General features: G+C 39.9%; 1 protein-coding gene across 1 annotated transcript; it reads right to left on the reverse strand.

Annotated features, from left to right (window-relative positions):
* Positions 1-293: 293 nt before the first annotated feature.
* Positions 294-11937, reverse strand: Nsmce4a (NSE4 homolog A, SMC5-SMC6 complex component). The gene is made up of 11 exons (XM_005401917.2): positions 11576-11937; positions 10780-10857; positions 8791-8921; positions 6192-6343; positions 4965-5064; positions 4217-4307; positions 3695-3789; positions 2262-2310; positions 1438-1526; positions 1257-1343; positions 294-459 (listed from the first exon to the last, which is right to left on the reverse strand). Exons 1-10 carry the CDS (start codon positions 11838-11840, stop codon positions 1269-1271), a joined length of 1125 nt encoding a protein of 374 aa, XP_005401974.1. The 5' UTR covers positions 11841-11937; the 3' UTR covers positions 294-459; positions 1257-1268.
* Between the last annotated feature and the right edge of the window lie 2056 nt (positions 11938-13993).

The raw sequence follows: 13993 nt of genomic DNA on the forward strand, positions 1-13993 counted from the left end.
GCAAGTAGTCTGGCCTGGCTTCCCAGAGGATTTAATAGCTCCTTGTATGCAAGTTACAGGCTGAACCATAAGACATTACTGATATTTGACCAATTTTAGCCTTCAAAAACAACAACTTCAGATGGTACCTATTTGTTAACCTGGCTAACTAACTTTACAGCTAAAGACGCATAAAAAGAACTATAACGATCCAAAGGGAATTAACTACCTAAGTAAAACTTCTCAATGCCACAACTGTGGGAAAAGGAGAAATTCTCTCATGAAAAGAAAGTAAAATTAAAGAGTACAATTACTTGTAAATATGAGTGAATTTCTTTTAATCAAAGACAACCATCACAAATTTATTAACTATCAAAAGCTACACTTTACTAAAAACAACCTGTCTTTAAAAATGTGCAATCATACAATATATACAATACATGCTGCTTTCCTTTTAGGATTTCACTATCCATTTGAGTCCTAAAAAGAGGAGAAAAAGAGCTGGTTAGCAGTTTACAAATGGTAAATCAAAAGGTCATGTAATGTACATTAAAAAAAATCTAACTACCTCTCCTCAGTGAGAGGGCCCAGTTTAATGCACGTTATACTTTATGTCTATTCTCTCTCAGAATATTTCGACAGAAACAAACATATTAAGAGTTTGTATTAATTACTAAAATAAACTCATTTAAATTCTGGAAATCATAGAAAATGAGAGCTAGAAAAAGAAAGTGGTAATTATCTAGTTGAAAAGTACCCCTTTATCTGAACAGATTTATAACAAACAGGAAGCTGAGATGAAGTAACTTGCCCAAAGCTTTAAATGAGGAGCGGCACGGACAGAACCTGTGTCCCCTCATCCCCACCCACAGCTGTCTGCAGTACACAAAGCCTCGCTGATTCTAAGATTCCTTTCTAGAACTGCTCCCCTTCATAAAAATGAAGGATTATTTCATAGCATAATTCAGGTGGCAGAAAGTTCCATTTACTAAAGTCATCCTCAGGTAATTCTGTCTTCATCCTCCTTTGCTGCTGTGTACTTATAAAAAAAGCAAATCTAATGGACCGTGAACAACACTGAGGGATTTCCGCATTTCACTTACTTAATTTAGCTATATATGTTGGAACAGGGCAAACTACAAGCTCTATAGCTGCAAATCTACCAGTGGGACACTAGAGGGAGGCAAAACCCATATTTTACTGGCTGGGAAAAAAGGATGGTTTGGATTGTCAAACTGTAATAATAAACTGTACAGCTATCCCATAGCAAGTGTTACCTTCAGCTGGCATCAAGTACTTTGCCTCTGTCTGTTCTGCGCTGGAGGAATCAAAGGCTCAGAAATCTCAAAGGTCTTCACAATCTCCTGGCAGGGAAGAAAGAACAATGTTTAGGTATTGAACTGCATTAAGCAAATGCAGTCAGTCAGAACTATTCAGGAGCAACATGCAGAGCTTTACCTCCCAGTCACGATAACTCAAAGCTATAACTGATTGATTCCTAACTTGGGTGTTATGGTCAATTCCCTCAGTTCCTTCATTCGCAGGCTCTATTTGAGAGACAAAGTGTTCAAAGTTATCAAATCGAAGTTATCAAACCAGAATAGGTAATCTGAATAGTGATTGATGAATAACAAGAATAAAACCTATACTAAGAAGAGAAGCATTACACACTTTCATACAGAAGTTGCTGTAGTACGACAAAGTAGCAAGTAATCCATGTTTCCATTTTTAAAAACACACTCCAAACATTAGAAAACCTCTATATATCTATGTACCAACTAAAGAAACCCAGTCCAGTATGAAATTGAGAACATCTGAAGTAGCAAGTTAAGTGCAGTGCGAGTACATCCTGCTTTATAGGAGCCCTCAGAAGGACATGTGTAATAAAGGCTGAAATTATTCAAGTAAGAATGAAAGATTATAGAATCTCAGGTAAAGAAGGAACTAACACCTGGACAGAAGTGGTAGAAAGAAGGAAGAACCTAGGTGACTGCAATTACAAACTTTCTAAATTAAATTTGGGGAAATTATATATCACTTTTTGTTCATCTTTACAGCAGATGTTGAATCAATGATATAGATGAGTCCATTGAAGTTTTAAACTATGTTAAGCTTTAAGTTTTAAGCCATGTCTTCAGAATTTTCATTTAGTTGGGCAAGAGACAACATGTAAAAATTTGTTACCTACAATGAACTCATTTACATTATTAAAATACATTTCATAAGCTTTAATACCAAATGTATTTTCTCTAAAACTAGTTTTTCCAAACAACATCATTTACCTATTACCGGCAATCGGTCTCGGTCAAGTCTTACTCGTGCAAAGCCATCCTAAAGCAAAAACATGATTTGTAAGAGAAAAAAACCAAACTTAAACTCATACTTGTAACTACTGAATGAAAAAAAAATATTCATGTGTGTATCTCTGACAGTCCTAATACATCCTAACAACGACACAACATGGACAAGATTTCTCTAACATGTTTCTTCACATCCAGGTATCACTCAGGTTTCAAATCAGCTTTTACCGGACATGGCCTCCACCTGAGACTCTCAAAAATTGTTTTATCTCGTTAACTGATTTATGCATATTTTGTTATATACACTTTACTTTTTACTATACATAATTCTGTCATTGGGAACAATGGTAAATATGCCTCCTCTACAAGGTCAATATGGGCTTTTATCTAAGGTTGAAGTCAAATTTATCTTACATATGTAAGAATACGTAAGTACTTTTCTGTACACAGTTTTTTAAAACCTACTGTGAAAAACTTCAGATGTAAAAAGAGCTATAAAACTACTATAAAGACCTCCCTATATCCTTACCCATATTCGCCAACTGTTAAAGCTTTGCCACATCTGCTTTACCAGTCTCCCTAATATTATTAAAGGGATTTTTTTTGGTCTTTTTAAGAATTATTTTCTTTTTTGGTACTAGGAATCGAACTCAGGGCTTCCTCACACTTGCCAGGCAGGCCCTGTGCAGCTGAGCTACATCCCCAGCCCTCCCTAATATTATTATACATTAATGATGTGAAAATGAGACACCCTGCCTCCCCTTCCTAATTTTTTCAGGGTGTATTTTCTGAGAACACGTTATTCTAGTCTAGTATAAGACAGTTCTCAAATTTTTAAAAGTTACTGTTATTTAATCTATAGTTAAACGTACAAATTTTGTAATTATTCCTCTAAACACAAGTTCAGTATCCTTTATCCAAAATGACTGGACCCAGCAGTGTTTCAGGTTTTTGGATTTTGATATAATTGCACATGTAATGAGATTTGTTAGGGATGGGATGCCTAACATGAAATTCACTTATGTTTCATAGGTACCTTATACAGAAAACATGAAGGTAAATTTTTATACAATATGTAATGCACCTGGTTCTGAACTGTGACCCATCACATGTGGTCAGCTATGGAATTTTTCAGTTGTAGTATGTCAGCACTCAGAAAGTTTCAAATTGTGAAGCACTGCCGATTTTGAATTTTTAGATTAAGTAACTCAATCTTTAATTCTTAAAACCTAAAAGCAACCACACAAATTTTAAGCTTGTCTCTTCTACCTAATATGCCAATCAATGTTTTAGCACAATGAGTCTAAACTGCATACTGCTTAGCACAGATAGCTCTGCCAGTTCCCATTCTACAGATTTTCTTGTATACCCTTTTAAAAGAATATAAAAGCAATTATAGAAATCTTAAATCTTACCCGTATAATGAAGGATACATGAAACATGTTTTCCACCGTACGGGAGAAAGACTGTGGATCCACCACAAAGTCAAAAAAGGATATCGGAGTATCAGCTATAGAAAAAAGAAAAAATTCTTCAAAACATAAAAAAATTGCTCTTGCTTATAAATAATACCTGTATTCTTTAGCATTAGCCTGAGACATAAAAGGAACAAGCACTCCTGCTGCTCTGGAAGAGCAAATCAACACAAACAAAATGTTACTTTATCAGTGTTCTCATGAGATGCTCAAAGGTGAAAGGAGCCTCATTACATATGTATGATAAGGGCCAGGGGTGTAGCTCAGTGGCAGAACTTTTGCTTAGCATGGGCCCTCTGTTCAAGCCACAACTCCCCTCCCCCAAAAAATTATGACAAGAAAGAATCAAAATGATTCAAATACTATGTACAAATGAAAATGTCTTTTAAATAAAAACCTCATTGAACGTGACACACCTGATAAATACAAATTGTTCCATATTTCATTTGATGTCCTACTTACGATCTTCTCGAAAATATGTCTGCAACAATCCCAAGATTCTTTCTACTTCTTTTTCTGTTGCTTCTTGATGACATTCTCCCATACTTTTTAACTAGAAAACAATTATCAAACTAACCAACCTCCAGTTAACCATCTTTTCTTCTCTTTTGTACACCTAAACTCTTGAGAGTATCTTTGTTGGGGATTGCTGGCAATTTTTATCCCCATTTTCATGTTTATAGTTAAAAAATATTTTCTAGTTTCAATAATTTGTATATTAATTTATAAGTAAATGAGTATCATTCCCAAATCAACTATTTTCAGGTTGAACATAAAGTACAAAAAGGGTAATTTAGCGCAGTGGTCTTCAGCTGACGTCACTGTGCCCCCAGGAGTCCTTTGCCGTTATCTGAAGATATTTTTGGTTGTCACAACTACAGTGCGAGAAGGGGTGTATATTCTTGGCACCTCATACCCCGTGGCCAGGGTCAGTTCCCCACAATGAAGAATTATCCAGCTTTAAATGCTGATGGTGTTGAGGGTGAGGGGTCCTAGTTTAGAACCTTTCAGAACTACAGAAATGAATTAAAACAAAGACAAGTGACCAGCCCATTAAGTCATTTAAGTTAAAGACTTAAAATGACTATGTAAATGACAGCACTGGACTCTAGACCCTAAAACTTACAAAAGATGACCAACTGGTATGTACATCATTTAATGACTATTTTAACTTTAGGTGGTTTAAAAAGCAACATTTCAGAAAACCAACCTGAGCAGGCATTGTTGTCTCCTCTTGTATTATCCGAACTCTTTTGGGGCGATCAATTCGTGGCTTTGGCACAGGTGACTCTCCTTGTATTGAACCCAACCTAATAAAAAAATATGCTTTCCTGTCTCTTTCTGTTTTGTTTTTAAACAAACTAATTCCATTAACTAAAAGCAGCTGGCATGGCATTGTCAAATTCAGACCAGGCATCAGTGACATATGACCTGACACCAGACCAAAGACTGTGATATCCTTTCTGCTCTTTGTATTTATAAGAAAACTGCTAGGAGGCTTGTTCAACCACATAGCTCCTTTAAGCACCTTCCTGGTGTACAGATGTACAGCCCTTCCTACTTCTGTTATAAGACAACCTTCAATTGCATTTATCATAGATTCTTTCTCTAGGGCAGAAGTGGTGAGCCTCTGGCACATGTGTCGTTTTTCCAAAAGACAAAAGATGTTAATGTATGAGTTGTTTTTTCTAAACTAAAACCTCCTGGTTTCATTGAAGTGTTGGCACTGTGATAAATAAGTGGGGTTGGGCACTCATCTCTAAAAGGTTCACTGCCGTTGCTCTAGGTAATCTTCCAAGTTGTTTCAGGCCTTTCTTTCGTAAGTGGTATAGTTCCTGGGCATTTATCTTTTTTACTTTGCTTTTTAAAACCACCTGAGATTGACAATGTCTCAGCAAGCTTCGGAGGCTAAAGGTAAGTTAAGGTTATCAGCCAGTTTCATCTGAGTACAAAGAAAAGCTTTTCATACAGCTGTATCCAAAAAAACAAAACTCCACAATTTGTTACAGTGATTCAAATGCATGTCAGTGATCATCTAATAGAATGCTGTAATAATTAGCTCTTCACAATATATTGCTAGAATCTTAACATAAGTAGGGCACTGACTCCTTCTACATGGTAAGGATTTCAAAGATGACATAAAGGAAACCAGAAATATGCTATAAACCCAGAATCTCATGAGCTAGAAAGTAAAAAGACCAGGAGAGAGTCATGGTAAGAAAGTCCTGGTTCATGGCCTTTCCTAGTAAAGTAAGATGAGAAATCCTTGAAGGTGCTTCAAGAGTTTATGGGCTTTTAGAATAAAGTTTAGAAAGTCTCCAAATAATGGCACCAGGATTGTCACCCCTACAGTACCAAATGATCTTTATCCCTACAATAAAAAAACAAGTTAAGGTTTACAAGTGGTTGGTCTATTGGATTTTTAAAATAATCTTACAGAAAGTGGAATGTATGGGTTTTATTAAAGGTGTTTTCTGCTGTTTTGCCTGATATTTTCCAGGAGTCATAGACTATGAATTCAAAATCAGAACTATCTTCATCACGGATGAGTTCTTCAGCTTCTAGCGGATTTACACCCATATGAGTCAGCTACAAAAATGAAGGAAAACAAAAAAACCCTAGTTAAACCACAAGCAGTCATTCACCACATCCAATAATCTGTATAACTAAACCTTTAAGAGACCAGAGGCAAAGACAGCTTTTAGCATCTTAATACAATGGCTCATTCCTTATTATAAATATAATTTCATATATAAATTCCTAGTCAAAGGTACATTCTCGTTGGCAAAAAAAAAAAAAGAAAATCCCCCATGTTCTCAGAACCTTTAGGTGAAAAAATGAGATGATTTAGATCAGTAGTTCCCAACCAGGGCGGTTGTCCCCAGAGGTCTTTTGGCAATATCAAAACATTTTTGGTTGTCACAGCTGATGTGCTATTACATCTATATCTACTGGGAAGAGGCCAAGGAGGTTTCTCAACATCTTAGACAGTAGCCCCAGAACAAAAATTTACCGGGCCCAAAATGGCAATAATGCTGAGGCCAAGAAACCCTGCTTTAGCCCACTAGAAGGCTGAGGGGTTTAGGTATGCCCAGTAACTAAGCCTACAGGGGACTTCTGTATCTTAAGTAGTTCAGTTATTAGTAAAACTGGACTAAGATAAAAACAAAAAATGAAATTCCACGTCAATAACTCCAAGACAGAACAGGGAGGTTTAGCTAGATTTTAATTGTTAGCCAATTCCCTAGACCTCTTTATTCAGCTTTATTCAGTATATCCAGAGAATAGCAGCCTAGCCACCGTGAGGATATCACTCATTTTACAGCTTCCTTCCTGAGAAGAGCTGGCAGAAGTTGAACAATTCTCAGTTTGGCTTACAGAAAATGTACTATATTGAATTTACTTTTATGGATGAATACTTTAGTATATTACACTATAAAATGCCTAAAGTTTTAAATTAAAATTGTAATACATAAACAATAATCATTTGAGAAAGTTAGCCTTATTTAAAAGCAACAAAACTCTGAAAGAAGAGCTACAAGGTCCCGACCAGAGCAGTATAGTCAACACTCCTTCAACCACTTGCAGCCCAGTTTTACCAGCGCACCCCCATAACAGGATGTTTTGATTTCTGGCTGGTCAAATCTGCCAATCTTTTCCATTCAGTGTCTATGTCTGATATTGTTCTTGGGAAGACCTTGCCCAACCAGTCTAGAAAACTATTAACTTCTATATTTACTGTGTTAAGACTTCTGGAATTTATTTTGACATTTTATTTAAAGCATAGTGCTTAACTTGATTTTTAGAAAAATAATTAAAAAATATACAACCAATATATAGTCACTTTGAGTCATACATAAGTATGCATTTGCTTAAATTCATTATATTTCACAATTTTAAAAAAATTTGCTTTTCTTTTTAAAAAAGAAAATTTTTAGGTTTTAAAAACAAAGCAGAGGGGCTGGGGATTTAGCTCAGTGGCACAGCGCCTGCCTGACAAGCGCAAGGTTGTGAATTCGGTTCCTCGTACCGGAAAAAAACCCCAAAAAATAAAAAAAATAAAGAAATAAAAATAAAAACAAAGCAAAGGGCCAAAGATATAGCTCAGCGGCACAGCACCTGCCTGGCAAGCACGAAGTCCTGAGTTTGTGTTGAATTCCCAGTACCAAAAAACAACAAAGCAGAAATAATTGTCTGCCTTATGCTTTTTTATATAATCACTTTATCCGGTCAGATTTCACAATATTAAATCATTTTAATAACCACCTAATAATATCAACTCCAGTTAGAAATTGATTGTGCATACCAAGGTCCATCTCTCTGTGCTAGAACAGGGGCTGGCTCAGGGCAAAATAAAGAAAATAGAATTAAGATAAGGTCAATCTCTGTTATTTTTTTTTGGTAAATCAGTTCAGATGGGTAATAGCTACTCAAACTTGTTATGAAGCAATCAATCAATCAATAAAATAAAATCCAAAAGAGCAAAATGCAGTCATATTCATATGGTTCTTTCTAAAATATTCTCAAAGACTGACCAAGATATGCCTCTCACCAGGCCTAATTCACCTCCAGCTGAGCTCTGCCCACTGCAGTGTGGGATTTAGCCCAGTCCAAAACAAAGGTTTCAGGTCACGAGAATGATGTAGAAGACTTATAAAATGACTGAGGAAATGGCCCCTTATAAATAACCACAGTACCCAGAGTCTTAGAACACTTAAGATTTTCAAACTGGTCTAAGTTCCCACCCTAAATTCTACCGCAGAGCTCTACTTTCCTCTATTTAACTTGATTAACATCTCTTTAGAGGAACTGGAGATTAGAAAAAGAAAAAAAGGGGGTGGGGTGCAGTGTGTGAAAACATTTGCACATTGACATAAGTTGATAACTATACACTATGACAAGAAAATTTAGGGGAGGCATGGTTACCGGGAATTGAACTCAGGACTTTGTACTTGCCAGGCAGGTGCTATACCACTGAGCTACATCCCGGCCCTGACAAGAAATATTTTTATAAAATTCTGTAACTTTGAACTTACTAGAGTTTCAACGTATCTTAACATATCAAATGAGTTCAGATCAGAGCGTAGCTTCTTTGCTTTTTCTTTGCCCAAATCTGAAGCCAGAACAAGAAACTGGGCATCTAGGACTGCTTCTCTTGCTCGGGACACTGTCAAGAAAAGAAGGAAAATATACACATTACAAAATACACATTACCCACAGATATTTCAGACTACTTACTAGCATTTCCCATTGGCCCCCCAAAAAATCTCAATAAGGTGAGAAAAGATTCATCTCCTAAAACTGGCTCCCCACGCACGTCACCAAAATCCCAATCAAAGCTGACCAGTCTTCCTAAAAGCCATCTTTCCTTCTAGCTTTCATCCTACAGGTAACTGAACCAGTTTCTTAATAACCCCAATTTAACAAAATCCTCTATCATGTCTAACATTCATTTTCTCCTTCAATTCAGCCCATGCTAATCACTGATCTTGCCTGTGCTGACATAAGTCGAATTTTCACTATGTGTAGGGAGAGAGGGCTTGGGGAGATGGAAAAAACAGCAGGGCTAAGAGGCCAGGCCTTAACAGACATGGTAACAGGGAGCATGAAAAGTAATAGGAGAACACCTGCAAAGCAGAATTCTAAAGGGAGCCAAGAAAAGAGAACTCAGGCATGTTCAATTATAGATGCCTGTAACTGGCTTATACCTCAGGGCCCTTGCTTTTGAAGCACTGATGTGCTGAACAATCCTCAATCCTCACACAAATAACAAATACTTGGCTGGAGAACTTGTTCACTCGGCTTTTGTTCTTACCCATCATGTTCTCAAAGGTAAAGTTTTAATCAGTTTGGGAGAGTCACTGCCAAAATGACAATGAGTAAGGGAACAAAGCAGATGCAGATGCAGGTTGCTGGGTAGAGTCATTCCTGGGTTCTATTCTGTAAATGGGTTCTATTCTGTATCTCCCCTGCCCATCAGCCCCATAGTACACTGCAAGAAAAGTACAAGTACCGTGTCACAGATGACCGCACAACCTCAAAAGATTTAAATCAGAGACACCAATCCATGAATGCCAAGCACCTAGAATTTTACTGCTGAGCAACTCCTAGGGCCCAGTTGAATGAACAATTTTGCCTTAAATTTCTGTCTTAACCACTGGAAACAACTGAGGGGTGCAGATGGCCTGCCTATAAAGATCTAATAAGAAGTACAATAAATATCAAGGAAGTAAATGAATCAGGAATAAAAGTGAGAAGAAGACTGTGAGTTCAAGCTATGGAGGGAAGAAAGTGTAGATTAGGGGAAAGATCTGTCCAGGTGAAAGAGGAAGAGCTAGTTCCTGAAGATTCTGATGAGATTTAGCAAATGTGGCAGAACACATGAGGAAATGATAAGGAGGCCATGGTCAGCATAAGCAAGCCACAAATTGAGATTATAGAGGAGAAAGTGTTAAAAAGTGACAACACTGAAACCTCTCCCCATATTAGAAAGTAACTAAAAATAACTATTCTGGTCCTGGAGGACCAGGAATTACGGGGTCAGGACATGACCAATTCTGTGACAATTTTTTTTTTACTAAGATATTTGTCTGCATTCTCCCCTTCTGTTCCCACAGAGCTACAGGAAAGGCCTGGAGGAGCAATGTCTGGGTAGTTGTCCTAGAGTTCTCTGACCCAGCACCCATATCCAGGAGTACCCCAACCTGTCCTCTGTCACTGAACACAGACCAGAACTTCTGCAGTTGCTTTTTTAATCCAAACTAAGATTATTTTTTAAAGCTCTAATGGACCAGAATTCAGCACTTTTGAGCTCACTCCCGGCCTCCCCTTGGAGACCGACTGGTACACTTATGGACACATTTACTTTTACATGTACATTTAAGCGTACAATAAAAGTTGCTATCCTACTCTAAATCTTGTAAAGCACTATAATAAATCTGAGAATTGTATAATGTCAATAATTTGGCTCTTACATAAAGCTAATTAAATAATCAAACATAGGGTAACGTAAAATAATCGATTACCTCCATTAAATAGGTTGTTGGCTTCTTCAAGGACCTCTGTTAATTTGTCGCTGGCGTTAAGTATATCCTCCCGGTTTTCTATTAAAAAAAAAAAAGCCACTGGAAAACGCGCTCATCATTCACTCCTAAGTAGCTGAGAAAATTATCACCTGTAATAGTAAAGCCAAGCCCCGCCTCTGCTCTCTGAGTAATGACTTCAAACAGCTTCACCTTTTAAACTAAAATGGCACGGCAAGAGAAAGGCAACTGTACACCTCAAACAGCTTAACATTTAAAAGGAACGTCGGTCTCCTTTTAACCTCAAACCGAAGGGCTGCACTCCCCTGCACCTCAGAGGACTCCGTTAACTGGGCAGTTTTCAAACTTTGCGACCAACAGGTTCACGTAGAAAGCACGGAACAGACGCCCCACCTCGCAGCGTTTCAGATTCGGTGGGTCCGGGCGGGGTGGGAGACTGCATTTCCGACAGTCTTCAGAGGATGCTGTCGCTGCTGGGCCCGCGAGCCCAGCCAGAGAAAAGCTAAATGCAATGAAAAGCAGCGGGCGGCCGCATCGCGCTCTCCCCGACTGGCTGAGCTCGGGCGAGGAAAAGACTGGGTCTGGCCTCCAGCTCTCCCAGCCCGCCCATCAGGGGTCTGCGCGCTCTTCGCCCAGGTCTTCGGATGCGCTGGGAGCGGACTGGGGCAGGAGCACTTTGTAAACAAATGAGGCTCGGCCGCCGCGAGCCCGCGTCCCCCGGCCTGCGCCGCCTGCCCACCTGAGGCCCCTCCCTGCCCGCCCCGAGGCGCCGCCTTACGTTGGACCGAGTTGATGAGCGCCCGGTACTGGTGGCGAATCTGGCGGCACAGGCCGTAGTCGGTCTCGGCCTCCAGGGTGGCCGGGTCCACCATCTCGTCCCCAGAATCCGACGGCTCGTCGTCATCGAAGCTCGGGCGCTCCGGCGCGGCGCCGCGGCTGGACAGCGGGGAACGCGAGCGAGAGCGAGAGCGGGTGCGATCCCGGTGCGGGTCGCGACCCCGACCCCGGCCCTCCGGCCCGCGGCCGCTACTGTCCCCCGACATCGCGCCAATTTGCCAGGCAACTTCAGAACGGCGGAAGTTCGCGCCAGAAACTGAAACCCCTGGTCGGCGCGAGCGCCGTTCCCTACGGAACGCAGCTCCGGGGCAGCGCGCGAGCGCACAGCGACGCCTGTGGCGGGAGGTCGGCATTGGAACCTGGGCCGAGCCCCCTGGCGGGGATGCCTGGACGCTGGGCGCTTAGGCAACACAGAATGCGAAGGCACCGCGGGGCCTAACTGAGGTCCATCTGCTCTTTTCACAATAGTAAAAGAGATCCCACTTACAGTACTTCACACTGCAGAGTCATTAGAATCTCTGCTTTCTTTACATTAGAACGGCGTCTTCCCACGGTCCCTTTGGCCCCTGCAGGACACAGACACAACCTGGCAACAGTGTGGCCATGAAGCGCATGTTGATAGAGCGAGTTCCCATAGTGACACAAGATGAGTCCTTGACTGGGACAAGAAAAGTGATCTGCTGCTTGCTCATCTTCAGTGACTTTAGTTTCCCTGAGCCATATTACAGGGTGAGGGAGCAAATGGGGTTTGTGTACACTTGTAAATTCCACTCTGTGACCACAAAAAAAACCAACAGAGGTCCTTGAATTTTTCACAGTAAATTGCTAACCATCCTTCTAAATATCTGCAATTTAACAATATGCTCAGAATCGATTCTCAGACTAAAAGATTCAAAATTACCTACTGACAGGGTCCAAGAAAGAAGGCACTGCAGTCAGTACAAAGACAAGTGTATTAATTTTGTCAATATGCTTTTCTGACTCTACCGAGATGATCATGTGATTTTTGTCCTTGCTTCTGTTTATGTGGTGTTTATGTGGTTTACATTTACTGCTTTGCAAATGTTGAACCATCCCTGCATTCCTGGAATGAATCCTACTTGGGAATAATATATGGTCTTTTTGATGATTTACTGCACTGTGTTTGCCAGTATCTTATTAAGGATTTTTGCATAAATGTTCATGAAAGAGGTTGGCCTGTAATTCTCTTTTTTGGTTGGATCCTTTTCTGGTTTTGGAGTCAGGGTAATGCTTGCTTCCAGGAATGACTTTGGAAGTACTGCTTCCTTTTAGATTTCCTTAAAGACTTTGAGGAGTATTGGCATTAGACCTTCTCTAAAGTTCTCCTACAATTTGGTAGTGAGTCCCTGGGGAGCTGGCTGTTCTTAGTTGGTGGTTTTTAAAAGTACTTCTTCAGTTTCACTGACTGATGTTGGCTTATTCAGGATTTTTGTATCTTCTTGGTTCAGCTTTTTTTTTTTTTTTTTTTTTAGACAGGGTTTCACTATGCAGTTCAGGCAGGCTTTAAACTCACTTTGAAGCCCAGGCTGGCCTAGAATTCATAGCAATAGTTCTGCCTCAGCATCCCAAGTGCTGGGATTATAGGCCTGCACCACCACACCCAGCTTGGTTCAGTTTTGGTGCTTCACATGTATCTAAGAATTTGTCCATTTCCTCTGAGTTTTCCATTTTATTACAGTACAGGTTTGATGGAGATGACTAGGAAGTGGAACCAAGGGCAGGGATATAGCTCAGTGGCACAAGCGCCTGCCAGGCAAGTGCAAGGTCCTGAGTTCAATTCCCGGTACCAAAAAAAAGAGAAAAAAAGGACTGAAGTAGACCCAAGCAGGACTTAAATTAACCAATTGGCTTTTTAAGTTTACTTGTGAATCTGTCCAAAGCCTAGGCCACTTGTCTGGAAGTGGGCAGTGAACTCATAGTAAGTGAACCTCTGTGACCTACTAAAACCTGTAATGGTGGATGAAGCCAGAAAGCCTCAAAGGATAAGATCACAGCCAAGGACACCTGGATCCAGTCTCAACTAGAAGTCCAATGTGCTATCCATCCTGCCACAGAGCCTCCAGTCTCAACTAGATAACGACTATAGCCTCAGGCATCTCACTCCTGGGCAGATTAACTTAATCCTTATTAAGGATTAATTTAATACCTTACTTGGAGAAGTCCCTGACTGGTTCTGCCTTTCTTGAGTACTGCCCTCCCTTCTTCTGATAACCAAATGAATATGGGCCACCCAGAGAAGGTCTTGGTGTTAGCCTTGAGAGAATCTTGAGTTCTATGAGAGGGCTTTGATCCCCCTGGAGCCCTGAAATCATTCCATTCATCTCTTTTTATTTAGCCT

This window comes from Chinchilla lanigera, unplaced genomic scaffold (genome assembly GCF_000276665.1).
Source record: "Chinchilla lanigera isolate Chin_1 unplaced genomic scaffold, ChiLan1.0 scaffold00076, whole genome shotgun sequence".
NCBI classification, from domain to species: Eukaryota; Metazoa; Chordata; class Mammalia; order Rodentia; family Chinchillidae; genus Chinchilla; species Chinchilla lanigera.

Excerpts from the sequence above, each read along its gene's own strand:
- Nsmce4a (XM_005401917.2), bottom strand. The coding sequence starts at position 11,840 with ATGTCGGGGGACAGTAGCGGCCGCGGGCCGGAGGGCCGGGGTCGGGGT. Across the intron at positions 10,858-11,575 it reads GCTCATCAACTCGGTCCAAC|AAAACCGGGAGGATATACTT; the intron begins GTAAGGCGGCGC and ends TTTTTTTAATAG. Across the intron at positions 5,065-6,191 it reads ACCCATACATTCCACTTTCT|GTTGGGTTCAATACAAGGAG; the intron begins GTAAGATTATTT and ends TTTTTTTATTAG.